At 36.3% G+C, this 25,579-nt stretch overlaps 1 protein-coding gene across 1 annotated transcript in view; it reads left to right on the top strand.

Moving 5' to 3' along the window:
* Nucleotides 1-22,028, top strand: part of crppa (CDP-L-ribitol pyrophosphorylase A) — a 31,891-nt gene extending 9,863 nt beyond the window's left edge. Inside the window, exons 7-10 of the mRNA XM_082180805.1 lie at nucleotides 1,426-1,506; nucleotides 2,525-2,617; nucleotides 5,795-5,926; nucleotides 21,585-22,028. Of these exons, the coding sequence (XP_082036931.1) occupies nucleotides 1,426-1,506; nucleotides 2,525-2,617; nucleotides 5,795-5,926; nucleotides 21,585-21,689 (411 nt within the window). The 3' untranslated portion in view covers nucleotides 21,690-22,028. The remainder of the gene's footprint in view (nucleotides 1-1,425; nucleotides 1,507-2,524; nucleotides 2,618-5,794; nucleotides 5,927-21,584) is intronic.
* Nucleotides 22,029-25,579: the final 3,551 nt, after the last annotated feature.

Genomic DNA, 25,579 nt, shown 5'->3' with positions numbered 1-25,579 from the left:
ATAATGTTGCGAACATGAGAGCACCCAGCGTCCCGTACGGCTGATTGGTTCCAGACGTTGCCGCTCCCCCAGGTGCCGGCCGGGGTCAGTTCTCCCAAGCTGTTCCTACGGCTCGAGGGAGATGAAAGAAAAGCAGGAGATTTGAATTTGTCCCAGTGCCATTTGGTAAATATAATCCCCATTACAGTGTCTCCATTACAGCGATGTGGAACTCGAGTTGAGCCCGTTCCAGGCATATGCAGGTGGTACGATTGGCCCTGGCTACGTGTTTTGGTCATAAAGGACAACAGAGAGTGATAAGATGATCCTTTTAGCGAGATGTAATAATTACACCCGTGTATGCTGCAGATAAGAACTGGAACGGGTTGCCGTCGACTTTCATCAAAGGCTCATGTTCACTAGGGGCGAACTCTTTTTGCTTGGAAATGGAGGATTAAAGTCTGAATCCGTGCGCCATAAGGTGCAGATCTCGAACGTGACGTTTCGTATGTGACTGAGAGTGATATTCACATTCCTCAGCTGTGGTAATTCAAGATAATTTAGAGCTGAGAGCATGCAGGTAGTGTATATATCATCTTAAGCCACATAAGTAAATCTCACACGAAAATTTCCACTTTAAATCCATCGGAGACTATAAAATTCCATTGACTACATGTAATCCTGGCATTTCAGTGATACTGCATAACTCTTGGCTGTAATGTATTCCTACGTCAACCTCGGATTAAAGCACAACATGAGCCGACATGATTCCCAACACGTAACTGCGGTTAAAATTGAACTCCTTGCCTGGTAAAAACACATTTCTCTTTTTGAAGAGTTTACAAATCCCTAAGAATGATCAGAAATGTCAATTGATTGTAAATGCGTGGAAATTAAAGCATTACCAGAATTTTTGCGTGACCTATAACGCCTAATGAGGTGTATGGCTTGTTGAAACAGATTTTTTTTGGTTTTGGTCATTATGAAGCGCTTATTCTTGGTCTGCCACCATTCAAATAACCTGTGAACAGCATTCGTGTGGGCTCAACAGCCCAACCTGGTTCAGATGTCGAAATGATCTCGTAAATCCACAGCTCGGAGCGAACTGGTTTTCGTCTAAAGCCGCGGTTGGTTATCTTTCAAGAGCGAATAAGTTCCTGCATGTGTTTCCAATTCATATTCCATTTCATATTTCCAATTTTCTCTTCAAGGTCGAGTCCGTGCCAAACACTTCTGTTTATTTCTGTTTATTTCATCTCTGTACAAGATATTCAACAAGGCCAGGGACAGGATATGATTTGATATGTAGAGCATCTGTGGTTGTGTTGCTTTTTACGAAAAGGGATGATACATTAGATATTAATAAATAATATTTTTTTCTCTTGTCTGCCCTGATTGTGATATTGCTTGTTTTATTGAATTTGAGCTCTTTTCTCTTTTTCACAGATTGAGACAGACGTCATATCATGTGCAAAAGAGAGTAACACGGAGTACCTGTCTAAAACCCAAAACTTCATTTACATATCTGTACGTCAACGGTAGACACATGCAAGTAATTTCACATTAAACTCAGCATAAATCAAAATTGATTTTTTTATTGTATGTAACTGGTATTATTGTGAATGATTCATCTGTTAATATTATTCAAAAATGGTTTGTCTTAAAGTCTTAGATCAAAATATAATAACTTGATCTCCCTATAAAACAACTTTCCTTTTTTGCTGACATTACTTAGTAAGTCTAGGCTATTGGATAGTGTTGACTAAAAGCCAAATAACATTTTTGCAAACATGAATTTAGTCTGGATTAACTCTGGTATGTACAGTAAACTACCCTTCAAAAGTTTGAGCTCCGTATGATTTTTTAAATGTTTTTGAAAGAAGTCTCTTATGCTCACCAAGGCTGCATTTATTTGATTAAACATACAGAAAAAATATATATTTTGAATTTTTTTTTACAATTTAACTGTTTTCTATATTTTTCAAATGTAATGTATTCCTGTGATGCAAAGCAGAATTTTTTGCATAATTTCTCCAGTCTTCAGTGTCACATGATCCTTCAGAAATCATTCTAAGTTGCTGCTCAAAAAACATTTATTAATATTATTAATGATGAAAACAGTCGTGCTGCTTAATATTTTTGATTCTTTTATAAATACAAAGTTTTAAAAAACAGCCTTCATTTGAACTAGAAATCTTTTCTTACATTATAAATGTCTTTACTGTCACTTTTGATACATTTAATGTGTCCTTTCTGAATAAAAATATGAATTTCTATTTTTTTTTAAATCTGACCCCAATCTTTTGAACAGTAATGTATGTATTATTATGATTCCGTCAATTCCTGATGGATACATTATATTTCTTGTTTAATTGTGTATATAAAAAAAGGAATTTAAATTTCTAATCAAAACTCATAAGAGCTTCTGTGTAATTTGTTTAAGTCTATTATACATGTTTACAGTAGTATTTAAAGACATAATTTAGCCCCCTTAAATTTAGTTTGGTGTGACTAACATGATTTGTCTTTTTTTTTTTATGTTTAGATGAGTGGATCAAACTTCTCAGGGGTCCTAGAAATGGTGAAACGTTTTAAGGACCTTGGCCATGCTCGTTTATACCCAGTAGTTATTGTTTGGGTAAGTTTCCATACACCCCCATCTAAACAGCCAAGGGGCCAAGCTCTCTTTGTGTTGTGTTTAAATAAATTTTGTATCTGTTCCTCTGTTATTTTAACCGTAAGTTAAGGTATTTGTGTGTGATTAGACCAAAACATGATCTTGTCCAGTTCAAATGCTTTAGGCCAAATTACTTTTAAATAGTAAAATCAACAAAAGCATTTCTTTTCTTCTGAAGCACATTTGCTTGATGGCAGTGTTGAGAGTTGGAAAAACCCTTGATGTTTTGGTTCCTGGTTCTTATCCAGCATTTGTACCTCAAAACATCACTCTCACCCTGATTAATTTCTTAAATGTGTTTCGAAAACACAAAATCTCTGCTCCTGCAGTTCTGACGTCTGAATCCAGGGATCCACACACCACTGTGGGAATCCATGTGCTTCCTTTACCATTCCCTCTGAAGCCCTGTTAGATAACCTCTACTCTCCATCATTATGTTTTCACTTGTTGTTAGTGTTTCACAGATGCTTTGCTCTTATCACCACCACAGATGTGATGATATGATAACACATGTGGCTGTGAGAGCGTGTGATTGCGAGTAAAATCTCAAGCCTTGCTTCAAGATTTTTTTATAAAGAGCTGTTCAGAGGTTTGCTTGACTCTCTTTACGTTTACATTACATTTGTATCCGCTTAACATGCTATTACATTTCCTGTTTGGCTGTCACAGTTACTTTTTTTGTGCTTTCGGAGTTTCATAATAGAGTAAACAGCATTTCCCCCATTTCTACAGGCTATGACCTCTGTTAGAAATATGTTTTTCTTTAAGCAATTTGCAAAATGAGCACAGTCTGTTTTATTTGGTACGTATACATACAAGCCACATCTTCCTGAAATGGTGATGTAAGCGAACGGAAAAATAAACTGCATTCATTTAACGGATCGGTGAATGCTGGGTCAGTTGCAATGGAAACTTTTCGCTCAGAGCTGGTTCTCACTGTTTCGCATGGGAGCCTAACCTGTCTAAATACACAGAGAACTCGTGATTTTTTTTTTTTTTTTTAAAGAGTACTAGGGGGTACTTTTAAAATGAATGTGCCTCTTCCACATATATCATAAGTGTTTTTTTTAAGAATAGGGAATATTTTATTCAAATAAGTGGCAGGTTAGTATGGGATGATCAATTCCTATATGGATCGTTGTCACTCACTATAATCAGTAAATAACGTTTTATTTTTTTGTTTTTTTATATTTCTTAATTCCTATAGATCACAGATTCCTAAACCTTTTTGTCAGCCAAACTCCTTTGACCTAAAATATTTACTTGAAATATTTTAAGTTAATATTTCAATAATTTAACAACACATTCTGTGTTCACATTTTCTCTGATGTCAGTTAATGTTTACATGACATGCAGGTAGACATGAAATATTTCATTTTTTTAATGAATGTTTTATTTTATTTTTTATTTATTCAATTTTAGATTTTAAGTTACAGTTTTTCTCAGTCGCTTTGGTGCATTTCTCACATCACTATTTACATTTGCACAACAGTTAGTTCAACCTCCACAACATTTAGTCATTTGTGCACATCATAGTAGCAGTTTCTCATTCCTTTTGGACATGCATCAATTGCTTTCATACAACTCTGCTGTTTTATAACATTATCATTTGCTTATGTCATGTCAGTCAAAATTAACTATACTTGTGAATGCTGAATAGTCATTCCATATAAAACTAATAGTCCTCATTTCATTGCTTGAGTCATTACATACAAAAATGTTGAACTAGTTGTCAAAATCTGTCAAGCAAATTTTACACATTTAAAAAAAAATTTTTTTTCCTGAAAATGTCTCCTAAATTGAACAATTTCTCTCAGGTGAATCTCAGCTTTCACTGATGAGAAGGGGTGTGTGAAGCATTAGTTGCAACCAATGTTCAGTTCCAATATGTACTGCAATATTGTTTCCAGTTGTGCACAGCTCTACCCAAAGGGAGTTTATGTTTGTTGTAAATAAGGGTGTATTTTTTCTTTTGCACAATGCTGTGAACAAATTAGAATTGCAAAGAGCATATGCAGTAAAAATGTGAAACATACATATTCAGTGTCTTGTACTCACTGTTACCTCACTAAATACAGTAATGTGTAACTTTACTGTATTTTTCAAATGGCTGTGCAAATAGTATATAGTGCTGTCTTGAGCATTTTCAGGTAGTGTCACCAAGATCTGATATTTTTGCATTGGAAAACATTTACAGAGTAAACTGTGACAATGAAAACATGACAAAGCCATTTGACTATCTTGTTCATAAACAATGGTGTCAGGACTTTTCATCTTGATGACACTGACACTTTCATTGACATGAATACTTGCTTTTGAGGAATGAGCTATCCATTTTGAGCAAGTGACACGCTTTTGCAGGTTATCAACTAGGTTTTGCAGTTTGTACTAATTGTTTTGAGAACTGCATTAACTGTTGTGCAAATGTAAATAGTGATGTGAGAAATGCACCAAAGCGACTGAGAAAAACTGTAATATTGATGCCAATTAATAGTTACATGACATGTAGGTAAACATTAAACATTTTCATCTGTTTTAGTAAATGTTTATTTTTTTTAAACTATTTATGTAATTTTTGATTTTAAGTTAGCATTTCAATAACTTAAAGGTATAGCGGAGGATGTTTTACTTCCTGGTGGGTAGTCTAAACTATTGGTCCTCCTAATTGTCAATCATTCTGGTGAATCAATCAAACTTTTCAAAAAGTGGAGAGGGCGGGTCTTATCTAAAATTTGGAAAGATCCTCCGCTATACCTTTAACAACACATTCTTCTTATGTTCACATTTCTTTGATGCCAGATAATGGTTACATGGCATGCAGGTAAACATATATAAAAATGTATGTTATATATATTTATATATATATATATATATATATATATATATATATATATATATATATATATATATATATATATATATATATATTAGTAAATGTTTATGTTTTCGTTTTATTTATTTACTATTATTTATCGATTTTAGGAATCTTAGATTTTAGATTTAATTTTACATTTGTATGATATAATTAATTATACTTTTCATCAACTCATGAACCCCCTGCCGTTCACTCACAAACCCCCCGTTTGGGAAACCCTACTATAAATGAATGGATATGTTTTTTCTTCTTTTTGTTGACAGGTACAGCTGAACATGACAAAGCAGTCCGTCGATAGCCAAAAGACAGATGAGTTAACAGCCTTCATGGGTCTGGCCTCTGAAGTCATACAGGGAAATGTTCTGCTCTATGGAATTGAGATCGATCACTCCAAGGTAATTTTCTTAATGAGATATCTTTATATCTGTTAAAGATATAGTTCACCCAAAATGTGAAATTATTGCTCTGTTTACAAGCTTTATCTGAGCCTGATCTGGCATGAATAAAAGGTCTTCGAGCATCCAAGAGGAACCCTGGTCAGGAGGTCTAAAACGTGTCCTATTGAGAATAATAAAAAATCATCACTATGTATTAGTCATTGTGGGTCCGGAGAAAGAATCTCGCACAGATGTGTCTTACTAGACTCTTTGTAGTGTCAGCACAACTCTGTGTCATGAAGATCGATGTGTGAATTTGCCCCATCTGTCTGCGGCCCCCATTAAAAACGCTCAGACAGCAGAGGGAGTGGCTGTAATGTGTGTTCGTCATGATAAAATGCTTATTTTTGTGAGATAGTGGAAGTGCAGATAAAGACCAAGCATAAATCACGCTCATAGGTCCCGTAATAATGAGGATAATTCCTCCCAGATGCGCTTATTCATGCTTCACAAAATAGCTGCCAAGACTCGCTTTGTGAGTTCTGACCCGTCCAACTACCTTCATACATGACATAAGGTTTTTTCAATTAGAGGTCGTGCCTCTTAATTCTGTGTTTTATCCAGATCGTTTTTGAGATGCAGTGCATGTCGGTGAAACCGTCAGACGTTTTCTGCTGCTAGTCACGCCTGAGGGTTTTTGGATGAGCCAATGGTTAAGTGTATAGACTTTCCATTGCCTAATACTACACTGAATTTATTCCACTGGCATCAGTCATACAGTCAAAATCAAGTTTTGATGATCACCATTGGGAAACTTTAAAAGGGTTGTATCACAAGCAATTACATTTTTCTTGATCTTTTAAGATGAAATAGATTGATTGCTTTATGAAAACATACTGCAAATACTGATTTATGCAGAAACTGGTCATAAATCTTATCTGAACTTTAACTAAGGCACAACAATAGACAGATGCAGCCTGCTTAAACATGTATGCTACAATCAGAACTGTTGCTCGTTTCACAAATAAAGTTGTGTTTCTTAAAGGCACGGTAAGAAACAATGGACAGGTCTGTTTTTGTAAAAAATGTTAAGGGTTGAAGAGTGTCTGTTATGGTGAGCAGCAGTAGATAATCAAAGAGAGTCGTGTGACAATCAAACTAACTTTTAATGACTACCAGAAACAATAAAGGCTACAGGCTTAAACATAAACGCTGCGTCCGAAAGCTTAGGCAGCTGACTCTTTCCCTCGCTGCCTTATCAGGAAAGGAGTTTGCAGGCAGCGTTTGGCAAATATTGAATTACTTCAATAGTAATTTTTAGGTAGAAATGACATTAGAAGTGGAAAACGTTGGTCAGAAACACACATTTACACACAAACTGACCACCTTTGAGACGACATCTTTATTTTTAGCTCAACTTGTGTGATATCAAAGGCAGTAAAGGATACAGATGAAGGGATCTGAGTCAGGAGACGGGAAGCAAAGCTAACTTTGGATTCGGACGTGGCTTGATGCCTTTCTACCTTGGAATGCATCCTCAGAAGGCAGCATTTTTCAGCTTTTGGAATTCGGATGCAGCCAATTTTAACACTAGATAAGGAACTAAGGAAAACTCAGGACTTAAAGGCATATGGCACAATATGTAATGTTCGCCGCAAGAGGCTGCTTATTTAAAACAAAGGCATAGCTTGATGACGCCATGAATGAGCGTTGAATCATGGGAGTTGTCGTTTTCACCTGGTAAAAACATGTTACTTGCGGTAAATCAAGAAAACAAGAGATTCAATAAGACTAACAATACTCGTGTTGAGCTATATAACAATGATTCGTTTTCTGTTGAAAAATGTATCCTAACAGTTGCTCACCTGTTTAATAAAACACATATTATATATTAAAGAGTCTTTGGTGTTTCCATGGTTTCTATGAAAGTGAAATTGGAAATCAAGAGTAATGCGGATATGATTATTGACAGGCGACGAAATATACTGACACGGTCTGTGTCCTGATTAAAATGGCTGATTTCTCTGGATTTAAACATTGTTGGAAACGTTTGGGAATAATGTAAGAACACAAGTCAACAAAATATATAACATTGTTGTAGTGGTTTTTGTATATTTTGAATTTAAATATCTTACATATCATGCCTTTAAATAAATACACAATGGAAGTTAGTTAACGCAACAGGGAACAGGTGTGGAACTCAATTAACGTCTATAGAAACTAACAATGACTGGGAACAGGAATAAAGGAACAAAACCAAACTAAAACTATTAAACTAACATACTTCCGTCAGGACTGTTTTTGGCTCACATTATAGAATAAATAAATGTATAAAATGACCCCTCTTAAAATAGCTAATATAAATGGGTTTCAGTGCCAAAATTACCTGATGATTGCCCCTTTCACACAGCAATCCCGCTAAATTACCGTAAAATAGCCAGAACGATTTTACCGGTAAAAGGAAAAGCAAGGTAAATCACTTTAGTTTCGGCTTTTAGTCACTCCAATTTGAAGACATTTGTAAACAGTGCTGACTAAACGCGTCATCTGCGTCATCATTTTATGAATGGCCCAGAGCCGTTGCTCTTTGAACGGCTTCTGATTGGCCGAAATCACTTCTTACGTCAGCGCGTTCTGACCTACAGTAGTACGTGCAAAATACCGGTAATCTTCATTCCGCGTTCACACAGCACATATACCGGTAATTTACTGGTAATGTTACACATTCACTTACTGGTAAATTGCCAGAACCAATGTACCGTTCTATTTGAAAAGGTCGGTAATTTAATCGGTAATTTACCAGTAAAGACTGTATGGGCCCTATTTTAACGATCTGAAACGCAAGTGTCAAGCGCAAAGCACAAGTAACTTTGTGGGCGGGTCTTGGGCGCTGTTGCTATTTTCCCGGCGGGATAAATGCCTCTTGCGCCCGGCGCAAATCTAAAAGGGGTTGGTCTGAAGTAGCTTCATTATTCATAGGTGTGGTTTGGGCGTAACGTGAAATAAACCAATCAGAGCGACATCTCACATTCCCTTTAAGAGCAGACGCGCTTGTTCTAAAGCGGATTCCTATTATAACGGCGGATTTGCCAGGCGCGCGCCAGGAGCGGTTCACAGCCGAGGAGACCGACGTTCTCGTCAGGGACATTGGGGATGGAGAAGCCCACCCAAATTAACTTCGGTTAAACAGGCGTATGATAATTTGGGTAAATGTGTAAGCTAGATGTATGCTTTTATAATAAATTGTCTATCTATCTATCTATCTATCTATCTATCTATCTATCTATCTATCTATCTATCTATCTATCTATCTATCTATCTATCTATCTATCTATCGTAATAATGTATGATTTGCAAAAATGAAAACCGCTGCTTCTGTGTAGATGAGAGAATCAAAGTGCGCGTTGTGCACACGCTACATTGATTATGGCCAAGCATGCGACCTTAAAATAGCATATGAATAACATGCGCAACGCGCCACTGACTTTAAACTGTTTTTTCCTGGTTAGTGGCGCAATTGTTTTCTAAACCAGCAAAATAGCATAAAGGAACGTTTGCGCCGGAACACGCCTCCTCTTTGCGCTGAACCGCCCCCGGGAGCGCAAGTGTATTTCCTAACTTAGCGACGTGCGTCTGAGGAGGGAAAAGTCCGCTTTGCGCGGGTGCAAAATAGGAATGATACATGCGTCGGTGTACAAAGTCAATTGCGCTGGATGCAAGATAGGGCCCATCGTGTTAAAGGGGCTGATGACTGTATTATTTCTATAAGTAAAAATGAATGCATTTAGAACATATTGTATAAAAAATTTACTTATATGCTTGTTGTTTCTTTTGTCTGCACTAAAGACGATCTTTGTTAAGGGTAGTTTAAGATGATGACATTTGGGGGAGTTTGTCGCTGTAGTCTTTCAGGATTGTTTGATTGGAATCTTTGGGTTTGTTTTTCCATGCCAGATGTTTGTGCATGTGGAGCACTTATTTGGTGAATTTATTGTTTTGAGAACATTGGAATTTGATAAGGATCAGTAAACATCTTCTCATAAATACACATTCAGTCTTCATTAAAAACATTGTCTTTTTTGCCTTTTCTTTCTCAACATGCCTTAGTTGTGTCCAGTTTGGTCAGTGATAGATTACTTTTAGGACAGGATTTGATTTCAGTCTTTCGACACCTTTCAGTGAAGCTAAGACAGAAACCTCCATGAAATGGACCTCCAAGTTGCTTAACTATCACCCTCCACATAGACAACGGAGAGATGTTTGCGTGATTCATTGTGTGTAAACAATGACAAGCTTCATTAAACAAATAATTTCTTTCAGTCTTTCCACAGTATGTTTGTAATATGAAAAGTTTTCTACATTAATTCCAGGCTGAGGGAAGTATGAGGCTAGCAGCCACACAGCAGCTTTGTGAGAGAGGAGATAGATAGATAGATAGATAGATAGATAGATAGATAGATAGATAGATAGATAGATAGATAGATAGATAGATAGATCGATAGATCGATAGACAGATCGATAGACAGATAGATAGACAGATAGATAGACAGATAGACAGACAGACAGATAGATAGATAGATAGATAGATAGATTGATAGACAGATCGATTTACAGATAGATAGACAGATAGACAGACAGATAGATAGATAGATAGATAGATAGATAGATAGATAGATAGATAGATAGACAGATAGATAGATAGATAGATAGATAGATAGATAGATAGACAGATAGACAGACAGACAGATAGATAGATAGATAGATAGATAGATAGATAGATAGATAGATAGATAGATCGATAGATCGATAGACAGATCGATTTACAGATAGATAGACAGATAGATAGACAGACAGATAGATAGACAGATAGACAGACAGACAGATAGATAGATAGATAGATAGATAGATCGATAGACAGATCGATTTACAGATAGATAGACAGATAGACAGACAGATAGACAGACAGACAGACAGACAAACAGACAGACAGACAGACAGACAAACAGACAGACAGATAGATAGATAGATAGATAGATAGATAGATAGATCATTCTCATATGCTGATTTGATGCAAAAGAAACATTTCATTTATGTATCAATGTTGAAAACAGTTGTACTGCTTAGTATTTTTGTGAAAACCCTGATAATTTTTTTCCCAGCATACTTTGATAAATAGCAAGTTCAAAAGAACAGTATTTATTTGAAATAAAATCTTTTGTAACATTATGAATGTCTTTATCAACTGAATGCATCATTGCTGAATATAATTTTTCTTTCTTTCAAAAAACAAACTGACCAGATAGATGTATAGATGGTCTTTATAACAATTCTGTAACATGTGCCTTAGTGTCAGTAAGGTGATCTGACGGTGTGATAAAGGTCATTTCTAGCCCTATCAGTGCCTGGCCAATGAGTGACAGGAAGTGTCACAGGATCTCCTTCACACACGGGGCCTTGTGGCCTGTCATGCGCTGAAAAGGCTTGTCACAATGATATATGGCTGCTCTAATCCCTCCTGTGAGAGCCCAGCAGTTTACCCACCCCTCACTTCCTTCTCCTCAAAGCATCCAGCTGAGGATTCTAAACCTGAGAGGAGATTAGCTGCTCCTTAGAAAAGAGAAAGAAAGAGACTCCCTCACCTGCCCATATCCACCCGTTTTTGAAACTGGATGCCTGGTTTAGCCGAATTTGGACCATCTTGAGTTTTACAATGTAGTCTTACGGGTAATGGCGCCTTTTAGATGCTGTTTTTAGCTCAATCGCCAAATAATCTGTCAAATTTTCTGAAGATTAATGATGTTTTGGGTATGTGCAGGTTTCTATAGGAGTCAATACACTATTATGATGAATGCAGGACCACAAAAAGGTATCAGATCCTTTAATCGCTCTAAAATCAGCCCAGCTAAAATGATGTCAGGGTGCAGTATACCTCAATGTCTCGTTTTATACTCGTCTGCCTTTGACAGCGTAAATGTATTTGGCCATACCCTTCGCTTAGTGTCGGATTTACGTTCCAGTAGTCATTTCTCATTCTCAAAATATTCCCCTTCTCTCCATGTCTAATTGTTTTTACGTTTTCCTCATCATTATGGCTGGCACAAATGCACTGCGGGAGGAAAAGTGAAAAAAAGTCTGTGTTTTTTTCTAGTCTGGGCTTGAAAGATCCCTGCTGACAACTCCAAGCCAGCGTACTTCTCCTTTGATATTGTACCGCAGTGTTAAACTAAATGATCTGTACCGTGGCTGCGTGCGTTGGGTATTCTTGATACTTAGCACTAATGCACCAAAATTTCTTGTCAGTCCTTTTAATGTTATCAAAATATTTCAATTATATTATAAATTATTACACTAGCATCCTTCAATTGGTGCAACCAACCCAATAATCCAATAATTGTGCATGTGCCAGTAGCTACAGTATGTTTCCATCCAAAGTTGGAAATATTGGAATATCAAATAAAACATTTGTGAATAAAGCATAGTTTCCAACCCGTGTGTTCAAAATAACAAAATGGTCAGGGAATTGGCACAAAATATTTGTAATAAAAATGGAAGTTTCTGCAATCGGGGAAGCAACTGTGGCTCTTTTTTTGGACATCATAAGTTGTGCCTCAGAGCGTGCAGACAAAATGCAATAAACACTGTCATGTTATCTTGATGACGGTGGATGCCTGGTGTTTGGGAACGCAATCGTGTGTGGCAGTTCTGGGAGGAAATTATACCCAAACAGTTTGATGACAGGCTTTGGCTCAGGCATTTCAGAATGACCAAAACAGCATTTGAGATGCTGTGCAATGAAATTAGTCCACTAGTTAGTCCAGTTATCCAATCACATCCTCTGTTGAGTCATGTGAGTTTGTTGTTGCGCATTGAGGGATTTATTCAGTGAATGTGTTTCCATCATAGTTTATGAGCATGTCTTCTTATTGGATCAAATCAATTGAGCATTTTTAATGCAATATCCCAAAATTTGTATAAAAATGGAAACATAGCTAGGATTGATCGATATTGGCTTTAAACAATCTCAGTTTCACACAGATATCTTAATTTTTTCACATGTTGTGATGTGCAGAAAACAGAGCACAGTGGCACAACAATAACAGATTTTTGGATAACACAAGCACATCTGCACCCATAATGTTGTGGTTTCCCGTTCATACATTTCTGACCTAGTTTCTCTTTTGGATGATTTTTGTATATTTTTAGAAGTTTACTGTGACCAAAGTTTCTGTGCACCATTATATAATTCCTTGAGTGCTCCAGATGCATGCTGGTCGTACACCGTTACCCACTGAATGGGTTTATTTAGTGTTGATTTGGCAGATTACATGAGCCATTGATACCTTCTGCCCCGCTCAAGATCAAGCATACGCATGCAAACTCTCATAGTGAGACAACATTCCAACCAAAAACATTCACAAACAAATTAGATCAGAAATTAGAGGCTGATGCTCATACCAGGGGCGGACCAAACGGGTTTGTTGTAAACATTCAATCAGTAAAAGGCCATGGTGGCGTGTTCTCCCCCATGCAGCCTGTCCACGGAAGAACACTTGTTTTAGATTTGAGGCGACCACCCACTGTTAGGTATTGAATGTCCACTGCGCAGTAATCTTGTTTTGAGCTTGGAGTTTTTCAGGATTTAGCATGAGCTTTGCTGGGTTGAGTCGTTTGAAGTGGTTCATCTTTGTAAAAGTCCTGGTTCTTTTCTTGGTGTTAAGTCAGGTCGGGCCTTAGATGAACGCTAACTTTTGAACAAGCTATATCCTGCACTGGAAACCTTTAACCACACCTTATATATTAAATATACAGAGTCCAGAAGTTTAGACCACATTGATCATGTGAGATTTAAAGTGGTCCAATTTAAACCTGGAATTCAAATCATACCAGATAACTTGTGGAGGTTGTATGAACGGATGTCATTAAAGCAAAACCCAATGTTTCTATTGCATGCGTCACTCAAAAAAATAATAACACTGCCCATATACTAATAAAAAAATAACACACGGTGTGCTCTTTTCCCACATGGATCACTTCTAAATGGCCAGATAATGTATTTCAGACAAGGGATTTCATGGGGCATTATCTGGCCATTTAGGAGTAGTCCATGTTGGGAAAAAGGCAAAGCATGTTATTTTTTTATCAGTATGTGGGCAGAGGGGTATTTATGTTGTATCTGTATAAACAGTCCATTGCAGGGTGGGTTGTTTTCCTCCATGCAATTTCTCCAATTTCGCAGTCTCACACTTTCACCTTTGCTCATCCTGACGACTGTTTAGTCTATGTTAATTATTGTTTGGACAGCTCGGTAACAAATGCCAACAGTCTTTTGTTTGAGGGAGAGGTGAAATATTTACTTGAAAAGGCTTGTTCCTGATGCATCAACACGAGGTGCGGGCACTTGGCGATGGGTGAGCGTAGAGAAGGAAAATAAGGATGTAGAATCTGAAATGCAGTTTTGCTGAAGGAAATAACATACATGACCCAGGCTGATCTCCTGCTAGACCTTTCTGTGCATGTCACAAGTCTAATGAGGGGAACTCAAGAGGTTTTGTTGTTAACAACGGATGTTTGGTTTCTGCATGTGGGCCTTGGAATATCATGACATATTTCACCATTTTCAACAGATCTGTCAGTGTAGGAAAGCATTGTGGTCTATCATTGTTTAGGAACACATCTGTCGCCAGGTCAAGTACAAACACAGAAATCGCTCCCTCTGACTTGTTGAAATAGAGCAGTATTCACAGGTATGGAAACAAAAGCTTCCTGTATTCTCTTCGCCCCGTTCCTGTGAATGTGGTAGGTTACGCCCGAGGCTCTTGTACAAAAAAAAAAAAAAAGGGCAAAGAGAGAGATTCAGAAACACAGTTCACTGAGGAAAACCTGTTTAAGACACGAGAAACTATAGATGCCATTCTCCTTGTAACCGCACGACGGAAACCTTCATTATTACTTTGATTTTCTTTCAGTGTACCTTGACTTGTTTATCTGAGCAGTTCCTGAATCAATATTGGGTAATGCAGTGCTTCAGTTTAAGAGAAAAGATAATGATGCTCGGGTCCTTTTCATACGAGGTGAGACTGAATGAGAATGATGGGGTCGTGTTGAGGACGCATTTTGCCGGCACAATCCCACAAATCTGTCCTTTTTAAAAGCATTTGTGCTGGTGGTACGTTTTGAAAAATCAGTGGGGTGAATCATCTGTCTTAAACTGGTAATGGAAGAGATTAACAACTGTCAAGTGTTCCTAAAATTATAAGCCAATGTACGATTTCAATCAAAACCATTTGGCCTTTCATTATTAAACTGACATTTCCTGCACATTACGTTAATTATGTAGAGTTAGTCAATCGCTGGCTTTCTTCTGATGATGTTAATGGCACTTTCTATGAATATGGTGCACTGCATGTGGTTCGCCAACATTAGCTGAACGTTAGGCACGTCTTTTCACTGACCATTTGTTGAAGAGTACCTGGCTTTGCTTTGTGCCTTGTTCATGGAAAGTACTAGAATTTAAGCTCTGCTCTAGAATAATCTAAAACAGAATTGATCCATTTATTGATTCATACATTAGCATCGTTGCTGCTGCTGTCCTATCCAAAAACCGGCCTATCCAGTTCAATTAAAACCTCACAGAGTCCCTCTTAACCTGCGGTTATTCGCTAAGCTGGTCTACTATTAAAAAATGTCCCTTTGGATACAGTTACAATTGAGGAAGGTGAACCTCAGAGTTCAGCTCCATATCACATCTCTGAAGTTGACAGTAACTTGGGCTCGATGTCTCTGTCAAGCTCTTTGCCTCTGGCTACTATCTATGATTGGCAGTCCGGAGGGACATTCAGGAACTGGCGCTATTATAATTTCTCAAAAGGAATGTAATACCATGTTTTCAGAGGGACTCAAGAGTCTGCATGGGTTCTGGTGGCAGAATAAGACTTTTCCTTTAAGATGCATTTTAATGTGTAGTGTTTAATTTGGGCCCCCAATCAGCGTTTAGTCAAAACCTTTCACTTTCTGCTACCCCCTTGTGGTGGACTCGCACATTAACATGATTTTCTTCATTTCAAAAAGCAGTTTACTGCCTGAAAATGTTCTTGAAATTCACTTTGGCTAAAAGTGTCGCTAGTAAAACTCTAGCACTTGTCGTATTGATCTGGCTTCAGCACTGTATTCTTTCCAGTTCAGCTGGCATTAAAGGGTTTTGAAACCTTCACGAAGGTCATTATAGAGAGGCGCTGGCAGGCCTTGTAGTGGAATAAGACTCACTTGCTGCCTGGAAAGAAAAAGACTGAAGGGTGCAAATTGTCATTGTTAAATTCCTAATTGCTGAGGTCCCGTCTTCAAAGGGCCCGTCTGTGTGAGGCGGGCCATTACGTGCTGCTGGAAAGGCTGTCTGAATCTGCTGAATTTTCAAGGACAGTTAGTGAACCACTCATTGTGTGGTCCGCTGCTGTATATAAGCTGTCATCTTAGTACTTTACGAGTCACTTTTCTTTTGAATTGAGAAAAAAAGTGAAAGAAATTTGGTTTTGTATATTTTTTAGTAATGTGTAATAGACATTGACACTGTTTTTAAAAGCATTGTTCTTTTATATAGGCATTTTCCATGTAATATAGAGCAAATGGTTTCACAAACATCCCAAGGTGTCTTAAAGGACATCCAAAAGCCCCAGTCAAGTACCTCTCTCTCGAGGGAACCCTAGGCCAAGAAGAGAAAATGTCATTAGTTCTGCCAATTTCAGGTTAAAATGAGTTTGAATGGCTTTTTTACATCATTGGAAGTTTTCCACTAATGGGACCATCATTAGAGGCAACGAATGAAAGAGAAGAAGAGGGACTTTTCAATGGAAAGAAAGCGACCACATGTCTGGTGTCCATGATTCTGATTTGATCTGTCTGTTCAAAGATTTTCTTCTTTTCTATTAAATTACCGTTGTAGGATTACAACCATTGGGCCTTTTTTCCTCCATTGTTGTTTTTGTACTTTTCTTCCTTCTTAAGGAACAGAGCTTTCTTGGATGTTGTTGTAATTGTTTTATTGTATTCATTATCATCCTGCTGCATGCATCAGTATTACGATTACAAGAGATATTGGGAGATTAGTCCATTTTATACGATACAATTTCATTCTTTTTTGTCTTTTAAAAGAGCTTTGATCTGTTGGCTTGGGAAGAAAGAATCTTTTTTGTAGTGCACAGTTTGAAGTGCAGTAAACAGCATCTAGAACTCATCAACTTCCTTCAAGAGAGGTGAATTGGGCTGGCCTGTACAGGGGCCTCTGTAAATGTTTTATCCATCCCATAAAAGCCTGGAAAAAGATACTGGAACTCTTGGAAAATCCCTACGGGCACAAAAGACGAGACTTCAAGAAATTAAAATTCCAAGTGTCGAATTTCCTGTTCCATGTGTACTTTTAAGTGTTGGCCATGACACAGGGACAGAATAGAGCTCATTAGTAAGCCTTCTGCTGTCAGGAATGGAAAAGTGATGTAATATTCTGACAAATTATAGCGATTAAACATCAGTAACCTTCAGATTTAAGTGAATTATAATTTTAAAAAAAAGATTGGCCAACCAGCTTCCTAGGACTAGGATAGGTAATCAGCAAAAGAAAAAATAAGCACATACATGGCAAATACAGCACATTTTAAAGCATATTTTCAACCATTGTGCCTTTGAATCAGTCACTTAACCCAAGATTACTCCAATGTGACGTGCCCTAAACTAATACACTATTTCACCCATAATTTCTTTTATTTTTATGGACCACACTTCAGATTAGGATCAATTTTCAATTAGTGTGTTGTCTCAAACACAACAGTATTATCATCTTATTTTCCCCCTCATATGTCACTCAGATTTTTCAATATGTCGTGGCGGCTCGAATACAGCCTAGCCAAGAAATAAGTTGTTGATCCGCTGCTTTCTTATTACATGCGAGTCATATTTTGCTACTCATTGGAAACATGAGACTTACGCAGGCTTAAACCTTTGATCCTCGTTGGTGATCTTCTTTTGAGAAAAGAAAAATGCACATTTATTATTTTCCCAGTCGGACTGTCGTGTCACACCAAAAACAAAACACATGAGTAATGTTGTCATTAGCTGTGGACAAGTAGGCGAGCTTTTCTTTCTGCGTTTGTAAATATTCCACAGACATTGCGCTATTTTCCGTGAACCCGAGTTTTACATGTGGGTGGCAATCATTTGTTCTTCATTTCCTGCCTAAACAAATACACTGAGGTCATTCTTCATTGGTTTAGACCTTATTACAGCGTGTTATCTGATGATACACTGATTTGGAATTTGTGGCATAATCTTTCTTGCTGTATTTGAATTGTGTGTGAAATCTGTATGTGAAGTGGCTGTCATTAGTTGAAGGGTTGCAGGATTTCAGTTGACCGCTTGCAGATGTTTTGGCTCCTGACTCAGAGTTTTGTACCCATAATTAAGTAAGGGAACAGTGACTGTATTACACAAGGAAAAACAGGGAGCCTCTTAATTTCAGTCCTTTTTTTTTGTTCTTTTTTCCCCAAATTGACTCCAAATGAAGATTAAAAATTGTAGAGCTGCTGAAATTCAGGAGCTGCTGCTGTATTGCCATTAATCATTTTATTTGTATTAATCATTTTTCCATAAAATTTTTTTTTTAATCACTAGATTTCAGTTTATTTCATCCCTCTGCTTACAAATTGGAATCCTATGGAGTTAACTGTGGAAAATGTGTCATGAGTTTAAGAACTTCTTATCCCTGGATTTGAAAACTTGGAAGTGAGAGTGGTAGAAAACAGCTCCTGTGGAAAGGAAGAAAAAGAGTGACATTAACAAAAAGTGAAAAATGTTTTTTCCTAATCAGCCATGTGTTATTTTCTGTCCACGTTAAGCTAGCAGAGGAGAAAGTATAAAAACAAAGATAGCCTTCCAATTTATTAAAATATTTAATTAAATAATTTAATTAATGATTACTTTTATTGTAAATAATTTGTTGAAAAAGCCCAAATTAAGACATTTAAAACAATACATTTTAGCAGATGAGAGAATAATTGAATAGACAAGTCCATATATATATATATATATATATATATATATATAAACAAACAAATATATATATATATATATATATATATATATATAAACAAACAAACAAAAAATATATATATATAAACAAACAAATATATATATATAATGTATGCAGTACTGCACATTAATCTTTTTTTTCACAAATTGAATTTTTTAATGATCAGATTGCATATATATATACAGTATATATATATATATATATGAAGAGTTCAGATGCAAAAGCCTCTAAATGCCATCTGAAATTTTCTTATAGAATGATCATTTTTATCAAGCTTGTGTATGTAAGTTCAGTAATTTCACTTAAATGACAATTAATAGGTATTTTTAATCTTCATTGCCATTTAAGTGAAATTATTGAATTTAAATATACGAGCTTGATAAAAATGATCATTCTATAAGAGAATTTCAGATGGCATTTAGAGGCTTTTGCATCTGAACTCTTAATATATATATATATATATATGAAGAGTTCAGATGCAAAAGCCTCTAAATGCCATTTGAAATTTTCTTATAGAATGATCATTTTTATCAAGCTTGTATATTTCAGTTCAGTAATTTCACTTAAATGATAATTAATAGGTAATCTTCATTGCCATTTAAGTGAAATTATTTAATTTAAATATACGAGCTTGATAAAAATGATCATTTTAGAAGAAAATTTCAGATGGCATTTAGAGGCTTTTGCATCTGAACTCTTCATATATATATTAGGGCTGGGGGAATTAACGCGTTAATCTTTGCGATTAATTTGAAATGTTTAACGCGTAAAAAAAAAAATAACGCAATTAACGCAGCACTTTTTTTTAATTTTTATTATTTTTTTTTTTATGATTTCCTGTTGCGGCTGCTATTGAAAAGACCGAAATATGCCCTCCCGCCTCTCCGTGTTCGGCGATCAGGTTTCATTCTCGCGCAGCTTTCATGAGCGGGTCTTTTCCGCTCCGCGTGTGTGTGTGTCAGCGCGCTCTGTCGTTAACGGCCCAGCGGCGCGCTCTCAGTTCCGTGTATGTGTGTGTGTGTGTGTGTGTGTGTGTGTGTGTGTGTTGGCGGCTCTGTCGTTAACGGCCCAAACGCTTCAATCATGTACCGAGCACTGGAAAAGTAAAGTCCGCTCAAATAACGTGAAATTTCTCAGTAGACTTCTGTTTGCTGAGCTGGTATAGCCATGCTGGGCAACAATGGTAAAATTATGACCTGCTTTGATCACATGCTCTGCTAATAATAGTAGGACTATATTTTATTTTGATAATTAGTTAAAAAAATAAAAAATAATAATAATCTGTTAAATTGATTATATTTTAATATAGGGCTATTTTCTGTTCCTTTTCCCCCCTGTGTTGTTTAATTAGGTGATTCTAAGTTAAAAGGAATAGTTCACTTTAAAATGAAAATTCTGTCATCATATACTCACCCTCATGTTGTTTTCAAACCTGTATGAATTTCTTTCTTCTACTGAACACAAAGGAAGATATTTAGAAGAATGTCAGTAACCAGACAGTTTCTGGGTCCCATTGTCTTTAGGAAAAATATATACTATGGAAGTCAATGGTACCAGAAACTGTCTGGTTACTGACATTCTTCTAAATATCTTCCTTTCTGTTCAGCAGAAGAAAGAAATTCATACAGGTTTGAAAACAACATGAGGGTGAGTATGATGACAGAATTTTCATTTTAAAGTGAACTATTCCTTTAAATATTGATGATTACAAGCTTGGGGGAAACGCAATTAATTGCAATTAATTACAGAAATTGTGCAATTAATTAGTTAATTTTTTTTAATCGATTCCCAGCCCTAATATATATATATATATATGAAATCTGATAATTAAAAAATTCAATTTGTGCATTTTTTAAAATATATTTATTATATATATTATATTTATATATAATATTCACTTATTTACTTTATAATTAATATGTTCTAAATGAATATAATATATCATGTTTAAATTAATCTGAAATACTTGAACAGAAGTTGTTAAAGAAAAGCAAGATTTTGGTCCACCCTCAGCTGTAAAGTGCAGATTTTCTTTGTCTAATGCAACAATGTAGATCTGAACACAGTTCGGAGAGATGAGAAGACCAGGAGAGTTATGCAGCAATTAATCACTGATGCAAAAGCATAAAAAGATGCAGTGGCATAAGGACATTAAGAGAAGAGACCCCAAAATCTTCAACAAAAGACATGAAAACAAAACCTGAAACCCTGTGAGCACAATATAGGAGGCCTGACATTTTTTTTTTCTTAGGCTGCCAAATATCACGGCCGGTAAGTCGACAAGAATGTTTTGAGCACATCTGCTTGTGTATTCAAGTGTGTTTAAATATGTGTGTGTGTTGTTCAGATAAACCCTATGTTATGGGGACAAAATATCCCCGCAAAGATGGTAATATCCGAAATCCTTCTCCTTGTGGGGACATTTTTGGTCCCCATGAGAAAAACAGGTTATAAATCATACTAATAAGTAAGTGATGTATTTTGAAAATGTAAAAATGTTTTGTGTGATGGGTAGGTTTAGGGGTAGGGTTAGTGTAAGGGGATATAATATACAGTTTGTACAGTATAAAAAACATTGTGTGTGTGTGTGTGTTTCTTCAGGTGCCAGAGCAGTGGGAGAGATCTGTGGAGAGACTCACTCAAATGACTGTCGCCCTCATCAGAGAGCGCAATGCTGCTCTCACTGGACAGCTGCTTCATGCCTGAAACTGAGGCAGGAGACGATGCATTACAGCAGACAACCAGGACTCACAAAGACAGCAGCACGCAATCTCAAAGGTCAAAGAACATTTGCAAATGAAGGCATTTCAATTTAAAATAAATTACAGATAGCGAGTGAGTGACAGCGTGGTCACACAGTCAATGTTTGGATCTGTTGATTCATTTGTTTCAACGTAGATTTTAAGATAATTCAAATTCACCAATGGCCTGGTTTGCCTAGGCTGATGTACATCAACACACAAGCACAATTAAAAGAACCTCTAAATACTTACATATTTTTGTATGTAAAAAAAAAAAAAAAAAAAAATGTTTTGTCGTTGTTGATGACAGTTCACTGTTCTTTTTTTAAACTCGTTAACTCCTTTCCATAATTATTCAAATTCATATATACCGTTTAAACAAGATATTATTGCTATTATCAAACTGTTTGTTCATAATAAATTAATATATCGTAAATTTAGAGGTACAAAATCTTATGCCTTAAGCACATAACTGAAAGCATGTTCTGACATTGAGGCCATCTCTATATTAAATCAAATGCTGCCATCTTGTGGAGGGGAATGAAAATCATCACAGTTGGTAACTATTGGATTTGACATCATAAAATTTCCTGATATTTACTCACCCCCACGTCATCCAAGATATTCATGTCTTTGTTTCTTCATTCAAAAAGAAATGAAGGTTTTTGAGGAAAACATTGCAGGATTTTTCTCCATATAGTGGACATCAACGGTTATCAACGGTTTGAAGGTCCAAATTGCTTTCAATGCAGCTTTAAAGGACTCGACACGATCCCAGCTGAGGAATAAGGGTCGTATCTAGCCAAACCATCGGTCATTTTCAAAAAAAAAAATATATACACTTTTTAACCACAAATGCTCATCTTGCACGTCCACGACTTCCCGCATGACGTAATGACTAACCTGACGTAGGCGTGTGTGTGTGTGTGTGTATATATATATATATATATTAGGGCTGGGAATCGATTAAAAAAAATTAACTAATTAATTGCACAATTTGCTGTAATTAATTGCAATTAATTGCATTTCCCCCAAGCTTGTAATCATCAATATTTAAACTTAGAATCACCTAATTAAATTAAACACAGGAAAAAAAAAGGAACAGAAAATAGCCCTATATTAAAATAATATTAAACATCAATATATCAATATATTATTATTTTTCAATAATCAATCAACATAATCAATTTAACAGAACTATTTACTAATTAAATAGTAAATACACGGAGGGGCGGGACGGCATATTTTCGGCCTTTTCAATAGCAACCGCAACAGGAAATCATTAAAACGAGGCAAAAAAAAATTGCTGCGTTATTTATTTTTTAGCGCATTAAACATCTAATGCGTTAATTCCCCCAGCCCTAATATATATATAATATTATTATTATTATTATTATTTTTCAGAAAAGGACCGATTGTTTGGCTAGATACGACCCTTATTCCTCGGCTGGGATCGTGTAAAACTCTGCATAGCCTTGATGACGTGTGATGTAGGTGCATGGATGTATGGAAATACATGTTGAATGCAATACAACTGAATGTAATGATTGGATGCACATCATTGGTCCTAAGACTTCCACAGACGTCCATGTTTTAATATTTATGACCACTTTTATTATTGATTGCTATCAGGATGTGAAGAGAGTTTCAACCAGTATAAAAAAATACGGTATAGTGTTTGCATAGTAATAGATAAACATAGTGTTTATGAAACAAATTGCCTACCCTACCTTTAATCAGCACAACTGTTTTCAACATTGATCATAATAATAAATGTTTCTTGAGCACAGAATCAGCATATTCGAAAGATTTCTGAAGGATCATGTGACACTGAAGACTGAAGTTTTACAGTATCTTTTACTTTTGATGGGTGAGTAAAGGTAAAACATTACTGAAAAATTTTACTGATCCCAAACTTTTGAATGGCAGTGTAGATTTGACCATTTTTTTTCTAAATAATTTACACCTATTTCTATATATTAATCTTTTCCTACAAATACTAAACACACTGTTATCATAAACGCATCTTTCTCAGATGCTGTTAAACTTGTGTTTTCTCTATTTACCTGACCCTCGGGCCTCCTTACGTGATGCAGATCATCAGCTCACCAATTGGTTCTGTTGGCCGTCTCTACACCCGCTCGACTGGAAAAGCCCTGGTGACCACATTTCATAAATTTAGCTGTTTTTATAGCTTAACCCCTGTCTGACAAAAACAGGATCCCGGACTATCCCCCAAATTTGCGTGTGCATGTGCTGACCTCGCCAGACTCGTTCTCCTGTGCTCACCGCAGATTGATAATTGATTATGGCCTTGTGCTTCCAGTCCAATGAGCATGCGATAATTGCGGCGGGTTGTTAAAGTCACTTCCTGCGAGTGTTGGCTCAAAGCGAAGGCCTGCTACAGGCAAACCAATCAGGAGCTTGTTCTTGGCATGGCAAGTTTTTTTTAACTTGACGCTGTTTACTCGATCTTAGCGTGTCTTGATTTTTCTACAATTTTAGTTCTAGCGAAAATATACAAGTGCTTTAGTGCTTCATTCATTCAAACAAACAAAGTTTCTGTCACCTTCCCTTGCATAACTTTTCTCTCTTATCCAAACTCTCGATTTTTTTTGCTGTTTAATTTGTTCCACATTTGCGTTGGGGCATGTACACGTCTGAAGGTGAGTGTGTTGGTTTTCAGCTGTCAGCGGGACACTGAGAGCATATCTCTGTGTGAAGTCTGAGGTTTTGACTGAGATGGATTAACCTTTCAGATGTTCGGTAACATGTCATGGACATTTCTGGAAAGACTTAAGATAGAATAGAGTATTGTAAACCTGATCCTCTCTCTCTTGCTCTGTTGATTATGACTGTGATCATACTATATGACTATGATGGACTTGACCATATCAATATTTTTGAATGATGTCATAGCAAGGCCAATTACAGAAACACACATAAACTACCATTCAAAATTTGGGCTGTTTGCTTTTGAAAGAAGTCTTTAATGTTCACCAAAGCTGCATTTATTTAATCAAAAATACAGTAAAAACAGTAATATTCTGAGATATTATTACAATTTAAAATAGCTGTTTTCTATTTGAATATATTTTAAAATGTAATTTATTCCTGTGATGGTAAATCTGTATTTTCAGCATCATTACTCCAGTCTTCAGTGTCACATGATCCTACATAAATCATTCAAATATGATGATTTGATGCTCAAGAAACATTTGCTATTATTGTCAATGGTGAAAACAGTTGTGCTGCACTTTTGTAACATTATGAATGTATTGCTTTAATTTTTGACTAATGTAATGCACCCTTGCTAAGTAAGAAGTATTCATTTAGTTTTTATAAAAGTGATCCCACTAACGTGCACATTTAATGATTTATCAAATGCCTTTATCAAGAGTAATCTTAAGTACAGAAGCAATCAAAAGTGGACACTATACCCTGTCTAGTTTAGTTATCTCATGCTTACAGTGTAGACAGGGCATTATTGAAGCCAATATGATAAAGCCTGTAACTACTGTGGAAGTCTATGAGGGAGGGATGTGTCATAGAAATCACTGCCAAATATAATATTGATTGATTTTATCCCCCTGAATTTTTCTGTGTTTAATTTATGTAGTTTACCCGCACTACACACTAGCATCCTCTGAGGCTGGAGTACAATGGCACGTCTGGATTAGTTTTAGACAATATGATTCATGTTCATTTGCTTGTACAGCTCTGAGAGTTCGTGTGAAACGTTCTGAGAAAACCGCTAACCAGGAACAGCTGTGAAACGGTCAAGTAAGCACTCGCCATATTTATGTATGAGAGAGGTTTCACTCATTTTCCTCTGGCAGAGCGGCACAAAATGCA

This window comes from Leuciscus leuciscus (genome assembly GCF_965113295.1).
Source record: "Leuciscus leuciscus genome assembly, chromosome: 9".
Lineage (NCBI taxonomy): Eukaryota > Metazoa > Chordata > Actinopteri > Cypriniformes > Leuciscidae > Leuciscus > Leuciscus leuciscus.
This window is presented reverse-complemented; position numbering and strand designations above follow the sequence as displayed.